The 22599-nt window shown below is 42.1% G+C and overlaps 1 protein-coding gene across 1 annotated transcript; it reads right to left on the bottom strand.

The window, feature by feature from the left end:
- Window positions 1-3844: 3844 nt before the first annotated feature.
- On the bottom strand, window positions 3845-20707 carry usp38 (ubiquitin specific peptidase 38). Its single transcript, XM_063218614.1, has 12 exons — window positions 20565-20707; window positions 17496-17717; window positions 16724-17219; window positions 15086-15221; window positions 13183-13312; window positions 12699-12800; window positions 11868-12026; window positions 11186-11379; window positions 10372-10465; window positions 9981-10087; window positions 7170-8700; window positions 3845-6945 (listed from the first exon to the last, which is right to left on the bottom strand). The coding sequence occupies exons 2-12, from the start codon at window positions 17682-17684 to the stop codon at window positions 6769-6771; spliced, it is 3315 nt and encodes a 1104-aa protein (XP_063074684.1). The 5' UTR covers window positions 17685-17717; window positions 20565-20707; the 3' UTR covers window positions 3845-6768.
- Window positions 20708-22599: the final 1892 nt, after the last annotated feature.

The following is a 22599-nucleotide window of genomic DNA, read 5'->3' as shown; positions in this document are numbered from 1 at the left end:
ACCAAGTTTTTGTGTCAATGAACGTGTCAGTGCCAGCAGAATGGCTAGTCATTGTGTCATAGTGTATGGACAAGCTTGTCAAATCGATTTGTCATGTTGTCAATTGATTAGTACACTCTTGAGAATCTTTTCTGAAGCCAAATGTTGTTTCGACTGGTTGGGAAATTTTGTAAATTCAGCTTTATATTACATTGATCAGATAAGATTGTACTGGATATACATTTAGAGTATGACCTATTTATTGAGAGGCTTTCTCATTGCAAAATAAAAAAAAATAGCCAACTCTGGTTGAGGTGTCAAAGTGCGCCCTCTACCGCTCCCTTTTACTTGTCTTGCAGGCCCATGTGAAAAAAATAAAGAACTGTAAAGCAAAATAAATGTGAAATAATACACTGATACTATATAAAGTGCACTTACTGTCTTGTGAAATTCAAGGGAAATATTGTAATTTTGCATGGAGCGTAATGATAAAGGGCACGCAAGGCATAGAGTAATGTAATGCAGTACAGTGCCTATTGTTGTATTGCATGCCTGTTTTCTCTTTCCCTTCTACTGCTTTTGATTAGAGAGAGTCAATATTTACCTGTGAGCAATTTACCAACTCAGATCACATTTATAGACAAAACTACAATGGAAAATATACAGTGCTTAACACATAATGACAGCTTGGTAAATCATTTTGCATGCCAAGACTTGTACTATGACCTAGGGCCTAAATGTTTTGGGGGTGAGATAGTTTAATGTATTCAGTAACAATGCTTTTTGAGTGATATGACAAAAGCAATTGATATTGTACGAAAAAGCTGAAAATTGTACACAACCATTGCATGGTGGACAAAAGCGTTTGCTATATGAGAGATTCTACGATTCGGCTGCGCTTTTAAGTCCATGGACTTTATTTGCCAATTCCTATTAACTGCATCCAATGATGTTTTGGACATTAGCACACATTTATCTTTCATATAATACAGAAAGTGTAGACATGGCATTATTTCCCTCAGCAAGAATGAATGTTTAATACTGGTTTTGGGCGTTTTCATGCCGTCCTGTTTTCCAAATGTCAGATTCAGTCTTCATATTAGCGTGTAAAGAAGCTTGTTTTGCTCAAGACGATTGCAAATGTTGATTCACAGTAATCATCACAATATGACAAAACTGTCAGAAAGACCACTGTCCTTTCCATTATACATGAAATTTGCCATTTTGTTTGTGTCCACGAAAACTGTGTTAACCGTGTCACGGTCTGAAACCCCCTCCATAAATCAGTAATGGTTTGGTCTTAGGCCATATGAATAACATCATGTGATGTCATAACCTCTTTGGCAGGATATGGGAAGACTTTTTGGTAAATTTTGAGCTCCATCCTTCCATAATTTAATCCATTCTTTTTCATGTTCTCATAGCAGGAAAATTGCCTGTCAACTGTGTTATCAACATATTCATAAGAATCTGAATTAGAAATCACATGTAGAAAAACACAGATAAAGCATACAAACACATGAATTGATTAAGGTGTTGTGGCTGAACTTCTGAGGTCCTCAGTTAGCACAACACCATAAAAATGGCTGAAATTTCAAGCCGTGTTGCCGTCAATGGTGTTACAATTAGCTATGACAGTTGAGGAGGAGTATGTTTTTGCCAATTTATCTCCATATTGACAGACAAACAAACTAAATAATTTGTGTTCTAGGGAGATGGGTTTGTCTGCTCTGTTTTTTCTCCTAAAAAAGTGCCGACTTGTTCCCCTGCACTGTTGACCGTAACACAGTTGAGTAACACGGTTGACTGTTTTGAAAGTGCTTTTGTGCTATTGATCCCTTATATGTTGGAAAAATCCTATGAACAGACACTAGGGATTATCTCTGGAGAAGGAAGTATTGTGTAAGGAGGGTGACTAAATTCAAATCAGACGTTACAGGGATTTATAATGAAAAATGTGTCAGTCTGTATCACAGTGAATCATAAAATCCTACTTATGAAGCTCAACAATCACATTTTCTATATCAGTTGCACAGATTAATGACAACATTATTGCTAAAGGACATAAGCACTTTCAAACGTATGTTGTTTCAACTCTGTAGTATATTTATATATGTTTGAAATGACATAGTATTTGTCCATAACACTGTTGATAAAATAATCAAGCAAATGTTCGCTTTCATTAGAGTATTTATCAAATTATTTAAGATTAAGCTTGACAATTTGTTTGTTTGGAAACTTAAATATATACACTATGTAAACATCTAGGTCATTTAGTTGAAAAAAAAAACCCTGATAATTGACATTTTGCTTTTGCCAAAAGCGCAGGCGAATCGTAGAATCACTCATATGCTGAAAACAATGAGAAACTGATTTTATCATGTGCACAGGTAACACCAGGAAGTCACAATTGAACAAAAACTTTTGAGAGTTATTATTCTGTTGTGAGAAATGTACAAAACCAATTGAGAAAAACTGTAACACTGGTATTGTTGTGTAGTTTCCCATTCTAAATATATAAACAAAATTTGCATTTGAGGGTATTGAAGACTCTGATATGTCAAATGCATATAATAATTGGCTGTACACAGTGAGATACAAAAGTCAAATGGATTAAAGGTTAAGCCTTAGAATTCTACATTTCAACCTGGTCATTAAATGCTTAAAAACCTGTGCAGTGTTGTCCCATTTCACAATGCATGCCTGCTACTTTGCAGTTCTTTCCCCTACATGGGTGTACTGATTGGTAGAGGTTTTGCATTTATATCCTGTTTTCTAGATAATGTTAACTTTATAAAGAACTACAAGTTTGTCAGAGGACGCACTCAACTTCTGGGAAAAAATGAATGACTTTGGGTGCGCGATAAAAGGTATCAACTTAAAGAAGAAAAATCTGCACTCACAAGCTAATCTCATTATTTATTTATAAATTACCACCATGTCCACAAGCAGACGCGTTTCGGCTCTTAAGATATCATGTGCGTGGTAGCACCATTAGGTGGAGAGCTCTTTTATCCCATGCTGTAACAGGTATTTTCATGCTGACTTCTACAGACATCCCATAAGGGTCAGCTTTCATTTGATATCAACTTTTTGTCTGTGGCCTTTGTGGTTGCCGAGATTCAATAGCTGATTCAGGTTAATTTACGACCGGTGTGTCAAAATCATACCTAAAAGTGGCATCTGAAGAATTAAGGAGCAATTCACTGAATGAGGCAAAACAATGTGTGTTATCAGGAACTGAGAATCTCTAATGACAGTACTGATGTGTTCTTCCAAAATGGCGAAGCAGGAAGTCCAGAAGTCTCTGATGAATAATTGAGATACATTGATCTGGGAGGTTCGTTGCAAAATGACATAAGCACCATTAGTTGACTTTTGCATTTTATTGTTGGAAATGACTGTTCAGACGTCCCATCATGACGGATCTCGGAAAAAAATTCTCAGGTACTGGCATGTCCAGGGTAGTGTGAGCATTACGACTGAAGTAGAAATTGGCTGTTATCTTTGATGTCTGCAGTGGTAACCAACATGTGGATTACAACAGAGCAGACGACCCATGTCACAAAATAAATGTGTATATGAGCAAAAGCAGTGTGAGGGATGCGTGCACATCCAGTAAAACAGGTGCTGGATGAATCAAACAAATACGCGTAAAATAAGGAAAAAGCCACACACTGTTGCTGCTCACCAATTTATTCAACACAACGTTTCGATCTCAGACAGAATTAATCGGTGAGCAGCAGTGTGCTGATTTTTCATTCTTTGTTCGTGTATATATGTACACCCATACATTATTACAATTTTCCTGTTTGAATACAACAAATGTGAACATACACAAACACAAACCTGAAATACAATAAAATAGTGCTGCCACAAACCTTTATTTCTACATATATTTTTTTTTAATCAACATGAACGCTGTACAGCAAAAAAAACTTTTTTTTTCCTTTTAAGCCATCTTGTTTAATCTTTAAAATCACCTTACACATGTACATGTTAGATTTGGGGCAAAAAGACAGAAAACCAGAGAACATACAAAAAACTCCTCTGAAAGAAATGTGTAAATAAGTAGATACAGTAGTATGCAAAAGTTTTCACATCCCTGTGAGATCTCATCATAATAAACTGCTTCAGTTTCGTAAGAAAATCTCACAGTAACCAAATTAGTTTTCCTACAGAGATGTAGATATGTGAGTGTATTCCAGACCAAACTTCTTAAAGTTGATTTTGTGTAGTTCTATTACAATACAATAAAAAAAATTAAAAAAAAGAATAATCTAAAAAAAAAAGAGTGGAGGTGGAAAAGTTTGGGCACACTATGATTTTTCGAAATTGTGTATAGATTTATAGCTACAGTGTTGATCACACTGTAAGATCTTCAGATCCTCTCAAACTGATAGATACAAGAATGAAAAACTTAATTCATCATAGGGTACTGTAATGGCTGCCTGTGCTTCTCGTTTTGTCTTCAAAGTGGCAATATTCTAAGCTGGTTCTCACGCGATGGTTGTTACCAACCATCTGGAACATTGACAATCGCTTAGCTCTGGAAAGGCGTGGGTGTGTTCAAAACAGCTCGAACCTGATAGGAGAATTCATGTGGCTTTTTAAAAAAATCTACTACTTCAACCACAGAGTTGTATATACCCCGCCCTCGAGCTCACAAAGTTTAATGAATATGCACGAAGCACGAAGGGTCTGCGTGAGAGCCAGTCTAGCTATATTCGGGGCTCTGAACAACTCTCCACTTGAATCCATTATTATGAATCAGCACAACGGTACAAAAATGTTAACTTGACGGTCTGGACATGGTTTGTCCACAGTCAGAAAACAAAGGGAGTGTGTGCTTGTGAAAACAAACTACAGAACATCTCAATAGAATTACAACAGCATCCATCTACTGATGCAGCTGTACATTGTTCTTCAGCATACTTCGGTCATTGAAAGGGTGGTGCATAAAAAGGCCTTCCTGGGTGTTCATCACAAAATAATTGTATGAGCTTAGCAAAAAGCACATCGAGACGCATTTTGGGAAATCACGCTGTTTTCAGATTATACAGACTGAACTGAAGACGTTATTTGAGCAGAACAATAGGTGGTGTGCAAAAAAAAACAAACAAAAAAAAACAACCCACACTGGATTACCATTAATTTGGGCAGAAGGTTTGAGTAGCTAGCTTAGCTACATAAAGGTTATTGAAGTAGAGGGCCTCAATACTCAAAACTCAGTCACACAGCTGAGGCTATGAGTAGGTTGGGGTTTCCAGCAGGACAGTACCTTAATAGTAAGCGCTGTTCTCAATTCACTGTTCACCATTTGTGCAAAGGAACAAATACAATGTCATGGCATGGTCAACTCAATTTTGAAAATTTACCATAATTAAAAATGTAGGAATTGATCTAAAGCAGGTTGTCTACACAAAGAACAGAAACAACATACTTGAGGCTTTGGGATAGAGTGAAGTGCAAGCCCTTGGGGACAGGGAGTACCCACACATGATATCATATGCACATCAAATTGTTTGGCATGGCCCTGCGGTGGCCAACCGGTAGGGCACTCGCCTGCCATGCGGCTGACCCAGGTTCAATTCCTGGCCCGGGTCCTTTGCAGACCCCTCCCCATCTCTCTCCCAATTCGCTTCCTGTCCACCTCTTACACTGTTCTGTCAAATAAAGTTGTAAAAGACAAAATCTTTTTTTTTTTTAATTAATGTTTGGTGCACCTTTAAAAATGGTTCCACGGCGCAAATGTGTCCTTTTACCAACGGTACAACATAATGTCAAGATGTTGTTGCTGCTGCTTTAAAATCTGTTATCAATTTCCAAAGGAGTACCCAACTTTTGTACACTACTGTACATATTTAATTGTTTAAAAGAAATAAAGAAAGAAATGTGAACATTTAGCATGCAATTGTTTGTTTTAGGGTTAAACAATTAGGGTGGGAAAACAATCAGCCTTGTTTTACAGTCTGAAAAGTCTAGCCTAATCTAATCACATATTCCAAGCATTTTGGTATCACCATTCAGGGGCATGTGGTGATATGGTAATTGGCCATCCTTATCTATATTCATAATTCTTTGTTAACCAAGTTTTAAAAAAATCTTAATTGATAAAATGAAAATACTACAGCATAATACCTCATCCATTCACACAGTGGCCTACATGTAATAAAAGCACTTAAACCATTTAAAATGAAAAAGTGTGTGTGTGTGTGTGTGTGTGTTTGTGTGTGTGTGTGTGTGTGTGTGTGTGTGTGTGTGTGTGTGTGTGTGTTTGTGTGTGTGTGTTAGAAGAACCTTTCATGATTTGGAGGAGATTCAGTCGCATTTTATCCCAATACAATAATTTATTGCATTGTAAAAAGGCAATCCCTTTGATGCCAACTTAAAACCTATAATTTTCCTGAAACAGTCGGAGGGTAGGCATGCAAACCAGAGGGGGTGAGAGCGAGTGAGGGTGTCCATCATGAAAAATCCATCATATGACACAGAAGTTTTGAGGTCAAGGGTTATTTAACAAACTGTCCAACCAGAAAAAGAAAGTATGCCAGCAAGTCCAGTGTTTCCCAGCTATAGACCCAGTCGGCACCTCTGGCCCGCCCATGGAACTGCACGTTTTCCCCACCAAATGCTCCACCCACCGATCGTGCAGTGCCAATCACTGCCAGTCATATTAATTAGCCACTACATACAGCAGGTGGAGCAAACGTGGGGGAAAACAAGCAGTTTCATGGGTGGACTCAGAGGTGCCGACTGGGTCGGAGAGAGCACATCCACTTTTGCCTCTCAGAATACCAGTCTGCTGACAGTGTTGAAGCCGCCTCCTCCTCCTCCTCCTCCCCCGCCCCCTCCAGATGGGCCACAGCTGCCAGGAGGGTCATTGTCATCGGAGCCGTTGGGCCGAAATGAGCAAGAGGCCGAGGCTGCCTGCAAGGCCCGGGCGCGTGCGTTCAGCTCCTGTTCCTGCGGAGGACCAACATACACGTATACTGAGATGACATGCTTTTTACATGTTAATTAATATTATTAAGACAAAAGTCACAGTCAGTGACATTTTCACTTGCACTCCCTGACTATTACCTGTGCTATATGTTTCTTTAAATGTCCATGTGGGCATTATGTGTATTTATGTAAGCTACTTGAGCTACTAGATCTTGAGAACATTTAGATCTTTGGTGGACACTAACCTGCAGGAATAGCTTGTTATCTTTGGTGATGGCATCCATGAGCTCTTTCTGGAGAGGGGGCTCCACCCCAAGTTTCAGGCCGTTCGTCTCACCCTTGCAAACTCCTCCAGATCCCTGTCTGCGGTAGATAAGCACGTAGGCCGTGTCCTTTGAGAAACGGGTGGTTACATTCTGCACCGAATGAAAGGTCGTGAACGTCACTCTGCTATCATTGAACAGAAACCAGTCCCTGGAAGACGGGTCGTGTGACGACGCTTCCACCTCAGCGGTGCCTCCTGAGGCCTTCACCGATTGGCTCACGGTACCTACGCCTTCCCGTTCCCCATTGGATGGTGTGGTGGAGCTGGGTAACACTGCTGGAGGAGGAGTAGTAGTAGTAGTAGTAGTAGTAGTAGAGCCATCCTCATAATCAACGGCGCTCATATTCCTCCCATAAGTATAGTAGTGGCCACTCTCGGACGACATCCCAGAATGCATCACGACTGAGGTTAGCACATATGAAACAGTCTGCTGCTGCTGCTGCTGCTCGGTCCCATTTTCAACCTCACCTCCTGGACTGTCCATTACTGGTCCATCACCATTCACACTCCCATTCCCATTCCCATTCCCCGCCCCGCTGCTGCCATCCCCTGCCTCGTCACCGTCCTCTCCCACCTGGCACTGTTTGAGTTTCTTAGCCTGGTTCTCTCCAATGTCCGGCAAGTGTGTGCTGCTGGGTGGCACAAAGGAGCCTGCTGCTGCTGCTGCTGCTGCTGCTGCTGCTGCTGCTGTTGTTGCTGCTGCCTCCTGCTGGTGGGAGGATGGAGGTTCAGGCTTCAGTGTCCGGTGGTGTACGGGCAGAGACATGTGCAGGGGGATCCGCACGTCGTCCAGGATCTTGCGGCGCAGCTGTCGCGCCGCGTCGTAGGAGAAGCGCAGCAACGTGACAATGAGGTACTCGGGCGCCGCCACGACGCGCACCACTCGCTCGGCAGGCTGCAGCGAGCCGCAGCGCTCGCAAAAGTAGCAGTTGTCCTCCTCCAGGATCTCCGGGGCCAGCAGGTAATCCACCAGCTCCGGCAGCGTGACCGGCGGCCTGTTACTACTGTCCACCTGCGCTGAGGGGGGCGCCGCTGGTGAGGCGCTTTGCCCCGATTCCGCGTCAGGCCCGACGCCTCGTGTGACACGACCGTTTTCTACAACCGGACTCTCGCTGCCACCGTTGAAGGCAGCACCCTGCAGAAGCGGGCCGTGCTGCTGTACCTGAGGGGGGCAGAAGGCCAAGGAGAGATCGGTGAAGGGCTCCTCCTTCTCCGACAGGCTGTGGCATCGCAAGCAGCGAATGCCTGCCGACAGCCTGCCGCCAAACATGCGCTCCACCAGGGTCTGTTGTTGCTCCTCCCCACCAGACGAAGCGCTGGCAGGGCCGGCGTGGTCAGCAGCAGCTGGGGCTTGCCTGGAGCATGCGGATTCATCAGACGACGTACTGAACTCACTGGGGCTCGGTTTGGCCTCCGTCAGGGCTCTCAACGCCTTCTCCTCCTCGTGCAACCTGTGTTGAGGAACCATAGGAGAAATAAGAAAGGCAGAAGGGGAGGATGGATGTCCGCAACACTGTTAATGCTCCAAGATTATTTTAATGGCACAACGTTTCAGACCTCAGTCCTTCTCACTTGAGGTCCGAAACGTCGTGCCATTAAAAAATCTGGGAGCATTTACAGTGTTGCGGACATTCATCCTTCACTTCAGTTATTTTATTTTGTCCAGCACCTGCACTACTGTGATGTGCGCGCATACTCTGCGTTCTTGAAATAAGGAAGGCAACTAGTCATCACCATAGCTGATGTTTAATTGACATTTGTTTGTGCAAGATTTAAAGGAAATAATGAAAATATTGTAATAATGTTTAACTTTCTTATTGTAGCAAATACTGTTTAACTAAGTCAGGGATTCTTGAGATGAGGGACTAAACATGTCCGAGAGATGAAACTCATCTTTGTGCTTACACTGTATTTAAGCATTGTTACAAAGTGAGCTTAAATGAAAAACAAGAAGAGATTTGTACAAATATGATTTCATATCTAAATTATTTGTTTAATTGTTTTACATGGTGCGGGGTGTCACTACACTAGTGATAGACACTTCATTTTATGATTGAAATAGATTATTTTGTTAACTCCATCAGATTTTTTTTTTACCAAAAAGTTACAGAACGAGTGTTCAGGCCGACTGCGAACTATGCCGGTGCCGTTCCTGCACCTAATCGTGAACCGGCCGGCGTGCTCACGCCACAGATCTTAGCGTTCGTGAAGTTGGTTGAATAGGTAGAATAGCACAGATCTGCATCTACACTTATATACAGCATACCTATGCATTAACATATTGTGCATTTTCAACAACTGACTCAAGAATCCCAGAGCGGCCTGTGAAGTTTTATTTGTGGTACAATTATTGAAACAGAATTTGGCCTGTCTTTGAGAAATTTATTATTGAGAAGACTGGCAATCATCTTGAACATTTTTGACATCTTTTATATCTTGACAGCTTTTTTTATCTTTTACATCTCTGAAAGAGGCAATATATTTCAGCAGAGTAATATGTGAGCTATTACTCTTATAACCCTATAGTACTGTATTAATGGTTAATGTGATTATTGTGACTTTTTTGTTGATACTCTGAAGCCCAATGTCACACTTTGATTAAAACCTGCTATGTGGCAAGCTGAAGTGTGTGTGTGTGTGTGTGTGTGTGTGTGTGTGTGTGTGTGTGTGTGTGTGTGTGTGTGTGTGTGTGTGTGTGTGTGTGTGTGTGTGGCAATAGTTCCATGGTTACCGGTCTAACAGGAAGCGCAGGTACTCAGAGCAATCCTGCTGAGAGCCAACTGTGAACCAAGGAGGCCGCGAGGCCTCAAAGAAATTCCTGGGTGCGTAAGCTGCTCTCTGTGAAGATAGCATACACATGAATTCCTGATTAAGTATTGGGTTTCTTTCAAACAATTCTTCAGATGGCAGCTCAGATGTCCCGTATTCCAATTATGTGGTTAATATACAGAATATACATAAATGGTCTTTCATGAAGTGTCCTTACCGTATATGCACTTCTAAATCTATCATTTTAACTGGACTGTGTATTTAACATACAATAAATACAGTGTCCAAAGCAAAAATAAAATAAAATGCATGATGAAAAAGAGGCAGCATCCTTTAGATGTGTGTTTTCTCACCTGTGTGTGGGCCAGAAAGGCAAAAAGGAGCTGCAGTTTCTTCATCAGAGTATTGCTGCCGTTCAGTGGCAGAGATAACACATGCCGTCTGAAACTGGGCACAACACATGACGGAAGACACAAATGGACACGTAATAGATTAGTACCATTAGGGCCATAGCCAAACCAAACCATTAGGGCCATAGCCATACCAAGGCGGAACGGAACGGTCGCAGGACGGACGCGGTCTTTCTGCTTAGTTTTGGCCGGCGTGCTTTTCTCTGCCTTGCACACTGACAGCGTCGGCGTGCGCGGCCAGTCCTGTTCAAAACCCTCCCCACAGCTAAAGCTAGCGTGCTACTTTGCCATTCATTTGAATGAGACACCGCCGGTTGCCAGCGTGAAAAATACGCTGGAGTTCTATTTTCCAAATGCAGCGCGGCGCGGAGCCGGCTCCCGCGCCGCTGACGCCCGACTACCGCCGGTTGGTGTGTAAGGACAGATAGGTTTCAATGTATTTTCACCGACGCCGGTAAGAAACGCGGCCGTTCCGCGACGCTTTACCGCCTTGGTGTGTAAGACCCCTTATGAGTTTGACAGGGACTGCCTCACTGAACGTCATCACACTCATTATATGGCTACCCTTAGGTTATTCCTTTTTCAATCAGTGGGGAACATGACACAACATAGTCTGTTGAATTCCAAACTTGGTTTGTCGTTCTGGAACACCGTGTAATTAGCTCCTTAAATATAGATCCCATTTTCTAGAAATGTTCAATGCACCTTAACCATCATTACACAGTACACATTTTTAAAATGCCACAACTCCACTTACTCTGTGGCCATGAACAGGGTCTGAATGACACTGTTCATGTAGCAGGTGTTGCCCAAATTCACCAGACCAGTTTTGCCCGTCTCCGATTTCCCAGGCAGATGCATCAGGCCAGGGGCAAACAGGTTGGACTGCGATGTCCAGGCACTTTGGTTTAGGATGAGCTTAATTTTCTCCTCACTAGGCATAGGCAGGTCCTGAGCAAAGAACAAGAAGTAGGTTCAAAATGTTATTTCTTGCCATTCTCTTAAAAAAATAATGAAATGAATACAGGGGTTGGACAAAATAACTGAAACACGTGTCATTTTAATGTGGAAAGTTTCATGGCTCAAGGGGACCAGCCAGTTGGCCAATCTTCTTAGTTGCACATTACATAGCACCCGTAAGGAAGTGTGAAGGTTCAGATAGCAGGGTAAGAGCACAGTTTAGCTCAAATTTTTGCAATGCACACAACATTATGGGTGACATATCAGAGTTCAAAAAGGAGAATTTCTTGGTGCACGTCTAACTGTTGCATCTTTGACCGAGGAACATGCTTTCCAGGCTTTTCACCCTCTCCTTTTGCGAAAGTCAATTGTAAACCTGATCTAATTCTCGTTGTCCAATTCATTTGTTTTAAATCATTTCCTTAACACACGCCAAACCCCCAAGTCATTATAGATGCACACCAATACAGCTGACTTACATTGATGGCCTCCAGGATGCTATCGTAGAGGTCTGGAAAGCCAGAATACTGATACATCATGCAATGGATGAGCTCTGTGAACTGCAAGAGGAAGGCGTTGCTAGTCGGTAGGCCATCACTTCGCACACTCTTAACCAACTGCACAGCATGAGGGACCACCTAGGGGATTGGACAAGAGCACAGGAAACCCATCAGACATCAACATATTTGGAAAACCGTCGAAACGTCAGTCATTATGTTTTCACCACAATAAAATACTAAAAAGTACCTGAGTGCTCCAGTCATCCCTGGCCTAGTCTTTCCGAAGTGGACCAGTTTACTCTACATTGTATACCGTCCTGAACTGGACGCACCAAGAAGGTTAGAGCGCAAGTGACTTCCCTTTTAATATTTGGAAAACCATCAACATGAAATCAAAGTCTAATCTCATGTGTGTTGATTAAAAACCTGAATTCTCAATTCATATCGCTGCTAAAATGACTAAAGGTCCAATAGGTTGATGACACTCAGAATTTGCAGCATACGTAGCAACATTGCAAAATTTGTATAGTACAAGGTCGGTAAATAGACAAGAGAGACAAAGAAAAGAAGAGTGGCTCCGGGTGGCGCTGTGGTGCAGCGTGCTAAGCCCGCCAACATTTGGGCTTACATTGCCCACGGGGACCCCGGTTCGAGTCCGACCGGGGTCATTTCCCGACCCTGCCCCATTTCTCTCTCCCAATCATTTCCTGTCGACTCATACACTGTCCTGCAATAATAAAGGCCAAAAAGCCCCACAAAAATACATTTTTAAAAAATGAAAAGAAGAGTGGCTCAGTTGTCCTGACTCACATGGTGGAAGGCCTCTGGGGAGTGCTGGAAACTCAACAACATGTGTGACAACACCACTAATGCTCCTTGGCGCACGATTGGATACCACAGACGACTGAAGACCTAATGAGAAAGATGATTAACATTACATTACATTACATTACTCTTAGCTGACGGTTGTATCCAAAGCGACTTACAGATATTGTAAGTACAGGGTATTGGTTACAGTCCTAGTATGGGGTTAGGTGCCTTGCTCAATGGCACCTCAGCCATGTAGTGAGATAGGGAGTGGAAGGGTAGGATTCGAACCTGCAACCCTCTTATCTTATCTCTTATCCGCAACCCTCTTATCTTATCTCCCTAACCACTAGGCCATGGCTGCCCCAGCGTACAACACAGTATAACACATTGTTCATGATTTTATAATGCATTTGTACTATCATTTCAAAACAATCAATACAAAATATGTAGAGGCAAACGCTAAAGCACACCCAAAAGCACACACCAGTTCAATTTTGAGCAAAGTCACATCAATGAGGATGGTGAACTTCTGCACTGCGGCCAGTCCCTTTAACAGAGCGATAACCCAGGTGTCCACATGGTTGGCAAGAGGCCAGGACAACCAGTCAATCATCCTACGACAGAAAAAAAGACAGACTCAGGTCCAGTACAACCACCACAATGAACAGAGTAGACAGAGAAAGTCAGTCACGACAACAGACTAGTCAGTGAGAGCATTGGCTGAAGGTGCAAACCCTGTAACCTCTGGGGTTTACCCAAAGAAATGGCCAGCAATCCCGTTCTGTTCATGTAGAGCAGGGGAGGGGAACCTTTTTCATTCGAAGGGCCACTTCAAATTTCTCCAAGGGCCGTACTATGACGACAAACCAGGATTTCCCCCTGCACTTTAGGCCTATATTGAAGGCAAACACCATAAAAACAGACCCCACCTTCTCTAGGTCCACTCAATATAACTTATAAATATAACAAATATAATTTCCAAGATTCCTGTACAAAATATGTCATGTTTCATATAAAGCTGCATAACATTGAAATTATGTCAGGGGGCAGATAAAACGGCCTCAAAGGCCGCAAACGGCCCTCGAGACATAGGTACACCACCCCGGATGTACACCGCATTTCACATTATTACGCAAATGACATTTTTTTCCCTTTTCCCAAATAGTCAATAGAAATGACAGTCGTCATAATTTTCAAGTAATCAGCCATTAGAGTACAATTCAAAAGTTTTTGAATTAACCTTCCAATGATAACAGTATTTTTTTAAATAATAAAAAACTTAAAATGCCCAAAATGCTCTGTTCCAAATTATTACGCAAAACAGTTTTGTAGCGTTGTAATACAAATTTCTTTCTTTTTTTCCCATTTACATCAAAACAGTTGGCATTTGGTACCTTCTAAATTACATTTCGATGTTCAAAACTTGGTCATAAGCTGTAACTGGAATGCTGCGTTTAACATTGAAGTCAATGGCAGGGCATTGCATGGAAATTATGGAAGCCCAGATATCCTTGATGCTTTGCTCTCAGCTGTTATTGTTTGTTTGGTCTGGTGACCCACACTTCACTCTTCAATATACCTGTAGATTTCCATGCCACGTGTAGGTGCTTTGGAGGTGATGACATTCAAACTCACCAGACATAGCATCCCATTCATTTTCAATGGCGTTTTATGTCTGGTGCGTTAGAATGTCATCACCTCCAAAGCACCTAAACGTGGCATGGAAATCTACGGGTATATTGAAGAGTGAAGTGTGGGTCACCAGACTAAACAAACAAAAACAGCTGAGAGCAAAGCATCAAGGATATCTGGGCTTCCATAACTCCCATGCAATGCCCTGCCATTGACTTCAATGTTAATCACAGCATTCCAGTTAGAAAGACAAAGAGCTTATCACCAAGTATTGAACATTGAAATGTAATTTAGAAGGTACCAAATTCCAACTGTTTTGATGTAAAAGGGAAAAAAAGAAAGAAATTTGGATTACAACACTACAAAACTATTTTGCGTAATAATGTGGAACAGAGCATTTAAAGTTTTTTATTATTTTAAAAAATACCATTATCATTGGAAGGTTCATTCAAAAACTTTTAAATTGTACTCTAATGGCTGATGACTTGAAAATTATGACGACTGTCATTTGTATTGATTATTTGGGGAAACAGCGAAAAATGTCATTTGCATAATAAAGTGGAATGCGGTGTAAAGCTATCATTCATAATTTACAGGCGCAAAACACAGACTTTGTAGACTGGTGTATGTTACACATTGTTGATATTATGGCAAAAATGTTGAGTTGTTGACACGCATCATGGAAACACACACACGCACGCATGCGCGGGCACACACGCATGCACGCACCCACGCGCGCACACACACACACACACCTGCCGAGGGCCTTGGTCATGCTAGCGTCCTTGACATTTGGGTCAGTGGTGAGGCTCTTGATGAGCACGGTGATCATCTGAAGGGGGATGTGCTGCACCAGGCTGGCCAGCGAAATGGATGGCTCAAATGCTGGATCTGCAGCACAGCAGACGGACAGACAGACAATCAAGAGTTTCGTTACAAAATGGCGTTTATCCAAATTGAAGCATTTTGGGAAATTGATGACATTTTTTTCATTGGGCATTCCATTGCATTGGGAAATACATTTTATATAGGCTTTAAAAGTATGCTCTCAAAATCTGAAACTCCAGGTGCTGGTGAAGTGCAGTCATCAGTAATCCATAGTAAAGAAGAAGGATCACCGCACACTGAAGTGAACCTGACGAAGCGCAATGCGAAACGCGTCGTTCACCTAAATAAAAAAAACAGCAAAACTAAGTCCACCAGTGTGCGGTGATCCTTCTTCTTTACTATGCTCTCAAAATATTTGAAAGGCAAGAATTCACACATGGGTGATGATAGGACTTCTGAACAGTCATTTCCAATAATAAAATACAAGTCAAAAATGGTGGATACGTCATTTTGCAACGAAACTCTTCATATGTACCATTCAAGTACAGTAGTTCTATGAATACTATTGTGTTGGTACAGGACCAGAGATATGCAATACCTCCGTCCTCACGCAAGAACCAATTTGCAAGAGTTATTAACTAATCAAATTTATGAACAATCGAGATCTTACAAACTACACACATTTGTTTTTCTCCATTAAGTTTTTATCCATCAATGTTTAAAGCAAAGAAAGCTCCCGCACACTGTTCACATTTGCATGGTTTAATGCAACGAATGCAAATGTGAACAGTGTACGGGAGCTTTCTTTAACGTTGGTGACCTAGGGGTTCCACTCCTACGCACCTGACCAAGGAGGTGTGCAAGAATTCTTCACTTACTAAGCATCCATCAATGTTTACAAAAGGGCAACAACACATTAAGACTGTGGTGACGACTTTGAAATAGAATGTTGCATTTCATTGATTAAAGAAACTTTTTTGTGTAGCATTTTTGTTGAGTATAGATGGGATTTTTTTGTTTATCAACATGGTGTTGTGAGGAGGGGCAAGACACTGGCAGCAAACGACGTGAGGTAATTTTTTGACCGACAGCGGTTTCCAACAATCAGAGGTTGAGTTGTGCGGAGCTAGTTTCGCACAGTCAGGAGAAAACAAAAAATTAGAACTCATGTATAAGCAACAGTGTAGGTTTGGTTTGGAAAGTGGTGGGGACAAATTGTCTAGGGTTAACATATTTGCATTGCATTTGTCATACTGTGGTGGAAAAAAAAGAACATCTCAGAAGCGGCATGGGCATGTCCCCTCCTCACCATCCATTCACACCATAAATTGCGGCCATGAGTAATAAGTACTCTTACCTGGCCTTGCGGTGGCCAACCGGTAGGGCACTCGTCTGCCATGCGGCCGAACCCGTTTCGATTCCCGGCCCGGGTCATTTGCCGACCCCTCCCCATTTCTCACCCCATTCGCTTGCTGTCCACTTCTCAAACTGTCCTGTCTTCAATAAAGTCGTAAAAGACAAAAAAAAATCTGAAAAATAAATAAATAAAAGTACTCTTCCCTTACCTGTGGACGAGATGATGGCAAAAACCTCCTGCAGGGAGGGCAAGAGGGCAGCAGGCTCGGCCTTCCAGATGCCCTGAAGGAGGGCACTGACGCGGTTCACCTGCGTCACATACTCCCTCAGTTCACTCTCTTTGCTGGCCGTGCACTGGAAGTAGCCCATGGTCCGCACCAGCTGCTGACAGAAGAGGAGCCCGTGTCCCTTGTCACGAGGCACACACTGGGGGAAGTCAGTCAGCAGAACCGCTAGGCGAGCACAGAGCGCAGGCGCGGGGCGCTCGCAGACCATTCGCAGGACTTCGTTCTGCAGGGCGGCGGCGACCTCGAGCATGGCGGGGCAGCTCATGAGGAGACGCAAGCAGCTGTGCAGGAAGTCAATGAGCGCCGGGCTGCGGCGGTCCACGGAGCCATAGCCCTGTTGGAGGAGGCCTAGTACAAAATCCTTGCTGACGAACCGGGCAAATTCGTCGCGATGGTACCGCGCATACGATTCCTGCACCTGTGAAAAGGACAAATACAGTAGAAATCAGAATTAAATTATTTATGTAAAAGTAATATCAGTCACTACCATTTCATTTTGAGCTCATCCAACAAAACAATTCATATTCCCCATAATCAAGGATAGCAATTATGGGACAAAACACAGAAAATATTTCCGGTGTCATCACACAGCACTTCACTATACCAGACATATTAGAACCACACCACAACTGTCCAGCCTGCCAGCATCATAGCAGAATTACTTCACTTCCAGATTGATGATTGGGACACAAACCTGCTGTCCAGTTTGTCTTTCAAAGGCATCTTTGCCCAGCAGGATGAGGCGTGTGGTGAGAGCATACAGGGCTTGACACTGCTCCTCGGTCACCTCCTTCTCGGCTGCTTCCACCACCTTGTGCACTATGGCCCTCTTCACTGGCAGGGGGTGTGAGGAGGTTACTAGTGCTTCCAGGATCTTATCCATGGCAACGGTGATGACAGGCCCTCTAGAGAACAGCTGCAGCCGGGAAGTGAAAACGTGAATTTCACGTGAAATCAGGCGCTTTGGGGCCCAACTGACACAGATTTAAATTCAACTTGGTGTGCCCTTTTAGTGGAAAGGAAAAAGCCCAGAACTGCATTTTCATCAATTTGAGTGAAAAAAACAGGGGAAGAAAATCTTTAAGAGGGTAGGACACTTTACATTCACCATTTGATTATGCCAGTCAATTTCAGTCACACAATGTTGGTTTTGTGGTTGAATGTGGACAATGTGGTTTGAAAGCAGTTTTCTGTCTCTACAACTTAGACAAACATTATGGAATACAAAAATCTTCCGAGCATGAATTATGAGATAATAAACATTAAAAATGGCATATCAAAAATCCTACATTTAAAATGATCCATATCTTGTCTAAACCTAGCCTGCAATGTTTTGAACAAAACCTGAAAATATGGTGTTTGGTTATGAGGTAAAATGTAATAATTGTTGTAATAATTGTAATAAAGCAGTAATAGAGTATTATAAAAGGAGCACCCCACCTATCATGGGCACTAATTAGCATTCGCATTAGTATTAGCATTTTGGATGGAGTTGAGGTACTCAGGTCAGGTGTGACACTCTTCTACAACACTACTCTATTAATACTTTATAACTCATTTCAACGTTTAAGCAAGTACTCTGCAATGACTCAATAACCAAAGACCACACACATACTCTGAAGATGTTAATGATATTATAGCCTAACTTTGAGGGGGTGGGAGGGTGACCAATTTTAAAATATAGCTTTTTAGTGTATTGATTTTTTGGGGGGTCTTTTACGACTTTATTTGACAGGACAGTTCGAGAGGTGGAAAGGAAGCTAATGGGAAGAGAGATGGCGAGGGCTTGGCAAATGAGGGGAGGTATTCATTTTTTTATAATCACACCCAGTTGTTCTCCATGCTGTTCGTGTAATTTGTGGAAACAGAAAAGAGCTTTCAAACAACAGCAAAACCATCTATGTGTGAAGGATTGACGAAATAATCATGGATGAATTTATAGACTCATGAAACTAAATTTGATTTAAATAACTTAAAGGGACACTGTGTGAGATTTTTAGTTGTTTATTTCCAGAATTCATGCTGCCCATTCACTAATGTTACCCTTTTCATGAATACTTACCACCACCATCAAATTCTAAGTATTCATTATGACTGGAAAAATTGCACTTTTCATACATGAAAAGAGGGATCTTCTCCATGGTCCGCCATTTTGAATTTCCAAAAATAGCCATTTTTAGCTGCAAAAATTACTCTACTTGGACCATACTAGAAAATATTTGTTTATTACTGAGTAAACTTTCATGTAAATATAAAATTTGGTGATAGTCAACCCAGTTTCAATGAGCAGCATAGTTGCAGTACCTTTTTTGACCATTTTCTGCACAGTGTCCCTTTAATACAACTTTCTTAGTCTGTTTCTCTACTGGTGTCAGATTCATGCAAATGCAGTTCTGGGGTTCTATTGGCACTAAAAAAGGGCACAAGTTGAATTGAAATCTTTGTCGGCAGAGCATGGGTAGAGCTACAAGGCGTTGTATTTAGGCCACATGCATAGAAAAGTTACTACTATTTAGCAAGTACTTAACTAAATGTTAGTACTGCTGTTTTTACTTAACACAAGTAAGCCCATCTAAATCAATTTCAGAAAAAAAGTTGACGCACAAGTGAATACCAAAGGCATGGAGCTTATAACCACATAAAGCGACATGATTTCACATTTTTTCAAACAATGATTGATCAACGAAGCATCAACATATATATGGGTAACAGCCACATATCTTTATATCAATTTAATATTTAATCATCCCACCATTTCAGGTCATTTTTCACCTCACGTCGAGTTAAAGGGGTATGCCACTATTTTGGGGCTTAATACAGTTAAAATCGTTGGCCAGGGTTTATAAACACGGATCCATTGACTCACTAGCTTAGCGACATATTTCCTCTTTTAACTTGTCTTAAAGCAAGACAATGCTTAACATGAAAAATAAGACACTTTACCATCTTTAAACCCCAGCCAACGATTTTAACTGTAGTAAGCCCCAAAATAGTGGCATACCCCTTTAGGGTTTCCCTTCATCCCTTTGTTACAGTCATTCTCTGAGTTTGGCCAGGCAAATTATACCTCAAAGCTAGCATATGACTCGCATGGTACCCCCACACGATTCGATATCGATTGCTTGCTTAGAACTTAAAGTAATATACGCGACTCGGATAATGAAAGTACGGTACAAAGGTAAAACTGTACAAAAAATGATGGAATGTCGAATGTACACACCATAGATAGTCTTTTATACATACATCTATGAATGGTACACACATCATTATAAATTGCCAACACAAGTGCTTTCTGTGACGGATCAACAACCTCCCTTTAGAAGCAAGCACAAACAGATAATTGTTTAACACCACTGACGTGTGTTTAACGCCCCAGACCGCAAGGTGACGGACATTCACTGTATGCTATTTTGTAGCGTTTTTGGTAGTTGTTACGCTTTCAAATGTGATTGCTGGATAGCATTAACTACTCTGCTAACGCCAGAAGGACCATAGCCCTCAACAGTGAGATTGAAAACAAACAATGCTGCTCGCTCTCTAAACTACACAATATTCAAACATAGTGCATCAACAGACATTGTTTAAACTCAATATCGTTGCATTCCATATCACTGGCTTAATGAGGCACACCTATGCTCAAGTCAACATGTAGAAAGCTGAATGACTAAATACGAAAGATAAGCAGGCCATGGCTGTCACTGACTTAGCAAAAAAAAAGTAGATAGCTTTCAATTACGCATGGCAACGGACGACACACACTTACCAACGTTCCTCATGTTTGCTACATTTAAATGTTGCATTTGATTTTCGTCATTAAGTCTGGAGCAACACTTTGAATTTGAAAACTATTGTTTTGGTTAATCGAAATTACAGCGCAAGGAGTAAAATCAGCTGATTCCATGAAGCCATCGGCTAGGGAAACGTGACGTCATGAATGGGGTCCATTGACCCCATCACATGACCACAGGACGTTGTTTCACTGCCGGATTAAAATGTCAAACAATTTAAGCAATCACGTGTGTTTACATTACACCCGAAATGCATTTTGTACTATTATTAGTTTTCACACATGCCGGAAGATATTCTATGTAGCTGGTTGGGCCTTTCTCAAAACCTAGTGCAGTGCACGTCCAGTGATTGGATACTCTTTGGTGAACTCTACGGAATATCCAATCACTGGGTGTGACTAATAAAGAGTATCCAATCACTGGGTGTGACTTATTAGGCTGATACACTTGTAAGTGCACTGCACTAGGTTTTGAGACAGGCCCAGTGAGTGCATTCCAATATGTGGACTTCTGTCCTCCTTGTGCTATGGCCTCACATTTTGTTGGCGCCCCGCCTCCATGGAGAGAAAATAATGTTTCCCTGCTGTCAGCCTAGCCACAACAATTTTTGAGGGACTGTTCTTCAATCACTAGCTTTTGCAGGATATTAAATGAATTGTCTGTCGACGCTCGTCAGAGACGTCATCATGAGGTCAAAAGCAGGCAAGTGAGCAAGGGAGGACGGAAAGCCGCATATTGGAATCCACATATTGAATAACTTCAACGGAGCAGGCAAAAAGTATGCAGAGTCAAAGCAATAATCAAGATCAATTTAACATGTGAGATGGATGGATGGATCACTATTTGTGCCATCAAAAACGTGCAGTTACACTTAGAGGGCAATTGAGGTTAAGTAGGCTAGGCTATATGTTAGGGCAGTCAATGGGTAAGCGGTTAAGGCGTCAGACTTTATCCGAACGGTTGCTGGTTCATCTCCTGACATGCCTGCCAGGTTGGTGGAGAGAGTAACTAACCAGCACTCTCCCCAATCGTCTTCCATGACTGAGGTACCCTGCATGGTCATCCCACCTCACTGCACCCTTTCGGGTGCCATTGGGGGCTACCCCGTTGCACAGGTGAGGCATGAATGCAATTTCGTTGTGTACAGTGTGCACTTGTTTGCTCTGGAGTGCTGTATCACAATGACAATGGGAGTTGGAGTTTCCCAGTCGGGCTTTCACTTTCACTTTTTTTCCCCACCAATCTTTAGGACAGATGGATCTGCAACTGTCTCACAAAGATGCACCTGCCAAGGTGTTTTAAGTCTTTCCCACCTCGGCAGGTGCATCTTTTGCTGAGAATGGTCCAAGAAAGTTGTTATGCAAGTACACTGCTGTTATCTAAGAAGGTAGAAACTCAACTTGGGGTGATCATTTCCCATGACTCAATATGTTGCACATGGTGACAAATGGCATGTGTGGAATGGATGTCATCTACCACAGAAGCCTCTCCCATAGCTCAGCCACACACAAAAAACACCAAAAGTTTTCAAGGCCTATTTTTGACCAAAAATGAAGGATGGGACTCCATATGCTGAAGTCATGACCCCAAGATCAATCCTTGTAAAACTGATGACATCAAAATAGACCGGAACATAGACCGGCCATTTTTTGTTTTTTGCCTGCGACTGGTCTAGCCTCAAATCAATGGCCCGATGCTGCCAGAATGCCCTGAATCTGGCAAACCAATCACAACGCAGAGATTTTTTTTAAATCAAAGCGGGCAGGGTCTTGAGGGAGTGACTACGAAGCCAGCAGTGGTGGTTAATGATTGAGCAGCTCTCGTTTGACTCAGCTTTGCAATCAGTTTTGGAAGAATTAGACTCCAGTTTTTCGTTGAAATGTGTTCAGGAAGATTCATTCATTCCTTTTTAAGGGGACTTTTTCGCAGTAGAAGACCTAAGGACGTTACGTTCAACCCATGCAGACCTTTCGTGTAACTGGGCAGACGTTTAGTTTAGTCTGCCTATTT

This window comes from Engraulis encrasicolus, chromosome 16 (genome assembly GCF_034702125.1).
Source record: "Engraulis encrasicolus isolate BLACKSEA-1 chromosome 16, IST_EnEncr_1.0, whole genome shotgun sequence".
Taxonomy (NCBI): Eukaryota; Metazoa; Chordata; class Actinopteri; order Clupeiformes; family Engraulidae; genus Engraulis; species Engraulis encrasicolus.
Note: the sequence above shows the minus strand (reverse complement) of the source record. Positions and strands in the feature narration are given on the sequence as shown.